This window comes from Gavialis gangeticus, unplaced genomic scaffold (genome assembly GCF_001723915.1).
Source record: "Gavialis gangeticus isolate Ggan-Ray unplaced genomic scaffold, GavGan_comp1, whole genome shotgun sequence".
NCBI lineage: Eukaryota > Metazoa > Chordata > Crocodylia > Gavialidae > Gavialis > Gavialis gangeticus.
The window spans coordinates 182,440,093-182,446,848 of record NW_017729032.1 but is presented as its reverse complement, the minus strand read 5'-3'; the positions used below and the strand labels follow the sequence as shown (position 1 = coordinate 182,446,848).

General features: G+C 39.4%; 1 protein-coding gene across 6 annotated transcripts in view; it reads left to right on the top strand.

The window, feature by feature from the left end:
- Positions 1-6,756, top strand: part of SH3KBP1 (SH3 domain containing kinase binding protein 1) — a 470,950-nt gene that overhangs the window by 425,843 nt on the left and 38,351 nt on the right. For all 6 annotated transcript variants that reach the window (XM_019524798.1, XM_019524796.1, XM_019524797.1 and 3 more), the window contains one exon: positions 3,621-3,706. In XM_019524798.1, coding sequence (XP_019380343.1) covers positions 3,621-3,706 — 86 coding nt within the window. The remainder of the gene's footprint in view (positions 1-3,620; positions 3,707-6,756) is intronic.

Genomic DNA, 6,756 nt, shown 5'->3' with positions numbered 1-6,756 from the left:
TGATGACTCCAAGATCCTTTTCTGCCTCTGCACTGACAAGAAGGGAGTTCCCCAGCCTGTAGGTATGGTGCCAGTTTTTCCTCCCCAGGTGCATCACCTTGCACTTGTCAGTGTTGAAACGCATCCTGTTTTAATCTGCCCACCCCTGTAACCTGTCCAGGTCCAATTGCAGCCTATTCCTCCTTTCTAGCGTACCCACATCCCCCCACATCTTAATGTCATCTGCGAATTTGAACAAGGTGCTTTTTACCCCCTTGTCCAAGTCGCTGATGAAGATGTTGAACAGTGCAGGCCCGAGGACCGAGCCCTGGGGGACCTCCCTGCCCACATCCCTCCAGGTCAAATAGGGCCCATCCACCACCACTCTCTAGGTGTGGGCCTCCAGCCAACTAGTGACCCATCTGACTGTGTAAGTGTTGACACCACAGTCTCCTTGTTTTTTAATGAGAGTGGGGTGAGAGACAGTGTCGAAGGCCTTCCTAAAGTCCAGAAAGACTACATCCACTGCGACACCTGCATCTAAGGATTTGGTGACCTGGTCGTAGAAGGCCACCAGGTTGGTCTGACAGGACCTGCCTCTAATGAACCCGTGTTGGTTGCCCCTAAGCATAATCTCCCCTGCTGGCCCCTCGCGGACATGCGCCAGGATAATTCTCTTAAAAAGCTTCCCCAGGACCGAGGTAAGACTAACTGGCCTATAGTTTCCTGAGCCCTCTTTCCTCCCTTTTTTAATCAGCTGCTAAATATTTTGAAAGGCCCTTATGGTATCTTATACCAAAATCTGTGAGCATGAGACCAACTGGAATAGTAGACTGAAACAGAACTGCAGAAATGCTTCAGATTGGGTGTGGAGCTGGGCAGAGAAGGCTCCTGGAGATTTGTAACACGTTCCCCTGAGATTTCAGTTGCTGCTGCCTCTTTGTACTGTTGTGTGCACCTTACATCTTAGGAGTTTCAGTAACTGGGGTTTTTTTCCCCCCTCATGGTCATGGGTTAGGATTTGGGAGACTGGAATAGGTTCTAACATAGCTCTGCAACTAGTATGTATGTGGATGAAGACTGTAACCAACTTCTTCCCAAGACAGCATAGTCAATATGAACACAGTTTTTTTATTTGATTATACCTGTTACCAGTGGTTTAAGTTCTCTAGTGTAGGCCGGGCCTAACTGTGCTGAGACTGCAAAGGTTTACCCTGATTTACGCTGACAAATGGTTGGTATTAATTTTTGAAGGAAAATCTGGAGGCTGTGTAAGTCACATCAAATCACTATGCACGATCTGGCATAAGCAGCTCTATGGTAACTTCTCCTCCAGCCTTTGCCTGACTATTCACACATGGGACATTCTGTAGGGCATCTAGCATTCATAAAGACTTTTCTCCTGGATTAGGGCAATGACATCAAATTCAGTCACAGTAACTTTCAGCCCTATCATCACAATACTTTACCACCTTATCCCAAACATTAAGTATTCCCTCTTCAGAACACTTCCAGGAAATGCTGTTTCTTTGTTAGTAAGCATATACGTGAAAAAAAGTTCCAGGGAAGTACAGTGTAGGCCACTTGGTGGCTATGCCAACTAAGACATTGCAGTTTTGTTGTATATTTCTTCCAGCAGTTTTAGAAAAATAAAGGACCTTTACTGATCAAGCTGCTCATTTTGAATGCCCACATTTATCTCATTTTACCACATTTTACTAAGAAAGTGTGCCAGGATTCTTGTGATTTCTCCTGTTTTCTCATCTTTTAGGAACTTCCTGCCAATTTAATATTTTATAGCAGGAACTCATTTTCCAGTTCTCATTAACCTACAGTAATGTAATTTGTGGGTGTGTCTAATTTTTCTATAACTTTTTCCCAGTTTTTAGCAAAGCAACTCAGACTTATCCGTTACACTATTTGTAGTCTGAAATAATGTCCATTCATTTTCTAATAGATAGTACCACCTTCATACTTATAAATCTGGCATTATTAGATAAATTTCAAGCCATCTTTCACCAGATTATACCAACAAAAGCAGAAAAGTTGCATCTACAAATGAAAAACAAAGAGCAAATGCTGTCTTTAGCAGCTCATATACATGTTGAGGGAGGCGGCTCCCTCCACATGTTACGGTGCATTGGAGCAGACTCCAGTGTCATGTGTATCAGTGTCACATGTACTAGTGTCATTTGATGAGCTTTACTTCAAAGCACCCCATCGCCATTTTTCAGCACAGAGGCACTGATGCATGTGATACACAGGTCGCAGAGCTGTGCTAATTAAAGCACTCTCCTCCTACCTTCCAGAGCACACCTATAAACACCCTAGTATTTTGTGCTGTATTTCAATTTATGAATGGCTAATGCCGCTCTTTCAAGCAACATACTGAATGTCTAGGCTGCTTGTTGCAGGGACTGTTACATATTTGGTACATTTTACCCATATATAGGGAAAATGTGCATAATGCTGTATAGATACAATAATCCATAGATCGATCCATTTAAGTCAGTGATTCTCAACAAGGGTGCCATGCCACTCTGGGATGTCTTGAGATCCTTTCAGGGATGCTGTGGAGTACACACTATTAGGTGTGATTTGATTTACAAGATAAACCCATAGTTTTCATATAGAAATCCATGGTGTTAAACTTTTTGATCTGTTGTGGTTGTTCTGGGTTCTATGCAACAGAAGAATTTGCTCTCGTTATTTTTCTGTAGTCAAAAAAGAGTGAAAATTAAGAGCTGATATTTTCTGAGGAATGGGTCAAATCTATGAAGCCTAGAAAGGTTAAGAAACTCTGATTTAAGTGAACTATGGTGCTCTTGAAATTTCTTAGCAGATTTACAGACCTGTGAAATTTTAAAGTATGTTCTTACATTTGATTTAATTTTATTCTGCCCGATTAGTCATTTTGTTTTGATAAACTAAGCCTATCATTGTATAGAAGCTTTTGCTCAAGAGGAAGGAAGAATTACTCATGGCTTAATCTCTGCTTCCCTTAAAATTGCAGTCTCCCTCTTACAAATAATTTTTTTCTTTTCTCTGTCAAATAAACTGTCCTAGGCTATGTGACTTTTTTGAAACTCTGGAAAGGAATTTCGTAGTCTAAAGACATGACTACTGGGTAAGAAAATTGTTTTCTAGTGGGGGACACTCATCATGATGAAGCAAATGACTTTATGAATAGTACTGAAAGCTACTGGACCCCATTATCTTAGCTTGAAATTTTGGTCTCTCTTATCTACGTTTTATCAACAGTTTTACCCATCACTATCACATCTGTATCCCTGCATTGATAATTAGGTAGAAACAATTGTATTATGGATAAGTTTCTGAAGGATAAACCATAACTTCTTATCATGAAGAAAATCTAAAATCAGGGAACATATGAGGAATTGTTTAGGGAGACTACTGTGTCTAAAATAGCCTTTTTGACAGGTGTTGAAGAGAAATGAGATAAGGTTAATCCACACAGCATGTCTGCTTACTAAAGATGACTCTCTCTGACAGGTTGTTCTGTGGCACCCAAAACAGGGAACACTCTGCCCTTCTTTATATTAATTTCAAGCTAACAGTCTATAGCCTCTAACCTGTACGTGATCTCTAATAAATATCTCCTCTTTTTTTTCTCACTGTAGGAGTGATAGTCAAAAAGTAGAACTTGTGGGCAGTACAGTATCCAACACCCTTGAGAAGGACTCCTCAGAAAGAAGCAGTGATATTGGTAAGTTCTGGTGCTTTTATAATTTAACTGTTATGTTATGTTTTTTATATTTCTTCTGACAAAATGGTGGTAGAAACATTTGTGGTCTCACAGTTTTGCTGTGCTCCAGAAAGAACGGAATAATGGGTTCATAATGAATTTTAAATGAAAAGTTAAACACATTTTTTGCTTAGTCTTTTAAAGAAAGTAGAAAAGAGAATTATCAAACTATTGGATATTTTGAATGGGAAGTAGACTCTGCTGTTAGAAGCCTGAAGCAGTTAGCTAGGCCAGATAATTAGTCTGCTGTGTTTTCTAAGGTGTATGTTTAGTACATTTGATATTTTTAATGTTTTAAAGGCTTGTATTTGCAAATGTAAGGGAAGAGAGACTGATTAAATTTAAAAAAAAACCCTTATTGCAAGCATCTGTTTAACTTTTAAAGTTAGCAAAGAACTGTACTGCATTTAAAGTAACAATTGGTGTCCCTGAAACACTTACAGTTTAATCGTGGAATCACCTTGACAGGAGTAAAGAGAAAATTACTTTTCTTTTCTTTTTCATTCCTGAGTTTGAAATCCTTAAGAGATGTGCGTTGAGGTTGTGGTTGTTGTAAGTGGCCTTCAGAAAGTGAGGTGTTATAGTTTATCACATTTCTGTAAGCAAACCCAGGGCCAGGGTCACTTGTAAGTGGAAGTATTCCAATGACATCTGTTTCTGTCGCTCAGTTCAGTAACAACTGTGAAGCAGCAATCATGTTTTTGTAAGAGGCAGAAACGTTGTCCTGAATGTAAGCATTTCTACATTTCATTGGTAGCATGCATTTTTTTTTAAGTTGTGGTTTCTTCCTAGAACCACTAATATTAACACCTTATGGTAAAATGTTGTACTTCCAAGAACCAATCTGCCATTTCTTCAGACTTAAAAGTGAAACTTTTAAATTCACATTTTACATATGTATTTTATATATAAAAAGGAAGCATAAAAATTATTTTGGTTAACTTTATGAAAGTGAACTTTATTATTGGTCTCAATAATCAAGTGTCTGCTTTTGGAATTTGTTGCTGTCAGTCTGCTTTATTTTAGCTAAGAATAAACAGTATTTTCTGCAGATTTCTGGAGGGCAAGCAGCAATATTAGAAATTACAGCTATATTGTACAAACTTTTTATGGCTGTACATTATTATATTTTCTGAATAATTTGTTATTAATGCCAACAGAATATGGAAATGCAATCATTTTGGCATTTAATGTATTTATTCCTTTGTATAAATGTAGTTCACAGCCACTAGGCCTGTGTGTACTGGCAACAGTTTATGGTTTCATACATAATATAATAGTGTGCTGCTCTGTAAATTTTTATATCTAGCACTGAATGCACTTAGTGCTATTTGATAAGAGCTTGCTAGTAATTTTGATTCAGAACAATATTTGTTCTTTTCCAGATTGATTTTGTTGTTGTTGTTGCAAAAATGGAAACAAACTGGTAAAGTTAACAAAAAGCCCCGGCCCCCCAAGTAAACAATTTGCACTATGTTGCATAAGATTTTTAATGCTGAACTTAAAGTATCTTTAGTGATGAAAACAAACTAAGTCTAAGGATAGAATAGCATGTACACTTAGACAAGTATAACATGATAGGGTCAAACCAGCATGACATCTACAAGGGCAGATGATGCCTTTCTAGCTAGTTAGAGGTGTTTTTTGTTATTGCTGTTTTGTTTTATTTTAAGATTATAATATGGGAGCGAGAATTGACCTAGTGATAATATTTACCTTGGATTTCTAAGTGGTTTTGATGACCCCTTGTTGAAAAGGTTGTTAAGGAAATACACAGCTAAGAAAGAGAAGACAAAATTATATAGTGACTTAAAATGGTATTGGCTAGAACTAAGTAATAGTGAATGACTGTCCTGAATGATGGACAGGGATTAGTAGCCCAGAGTGTGCCATAGCCTGCTGCTGTTATATTCATTTTTTGAGGAGGGGGCAATCAGTCCATCAATTTTTTCAGGTAACAAGAAATTGTTAGCAAAAATGATAGTGGATTGAGATAAATTTTAAAGCATTTACAGGTTAAATTGGAACGTGTAAGGTTATGACCTGGGATCCTGGTATTCTCTGATAAATAAATAAATCCCCAATTTTTGGATTAAAATAAGTAACCCAAAATCCAGAGTATTCCATGATTAAAATGAAACACCATATAGTGGTGTTTCATTTTAATTGGGGACTTTTTTTTTAATTAAAGAAAACCATGATCCGTGGTTATGACTGTTGCAAAACAGCCTTAACTTTGGGTGCAGACAGAAGTGACAATGTTTGCCTCGTCTGGCCACAGAAAGCAGTCTATAGCTGTGACCAAACACAAGTCATGGCTACAAACAGCTTCAGATATGGCCAATTGGGGGAAAATCTGAACCCTTATTGTATGAGGGGTCAGATGAAGGTATTTCAAAACAGAGTGTCTTGTGTAACTTCTGTCTGCCCTGCCTGCCAGCCTTGAGCTGTTTTCAGAATGGGAGGGTAAAAGGAGTGGAGGGAGTTCAGTCTGGGGGGTTTTCAGCCCCTGCCAGAGAGTAGGGCTGTTGTATTGGTGCCCCCCCATGGTGGAGGGTCTCCAATTCACCCACCCCAGCTTCCAGCACTGTCTGGGGAGCCCCTAGAACAAGTTCCCTCTGCTCCCTTTCCCCCCTCCCATTCTGAAACAGGGATGGGCTGGGAGAGAGGAGGTGCAATTATTAAAGTAAACCAGTTGCAGGCTCCCAGCCAGCAGCTAGATTCCCCTTTCCCCTGGAACTAACAGTGAACTTCTGTTTGTTCCAGGGGGTTGTTGTAATGCAGTACGCTTCCTGCAAAGCATTCTCACTTACAGTGGGGAGCTGCACATCTGTCTGCGCCCTTTATTATCTATACTGATGTACTCTAAGGGGAGGACAGACCACAGCCCTACCCTTCCCCTTATCTCCAATGGAAAGGGTTGAATTTAGGCACCATTCTCTTCCCAGCGGCATGACTAGGGGTCTGCTTAACTTAAGGAGGTGGCTGGATGATTTTGTGGGGAGATCACG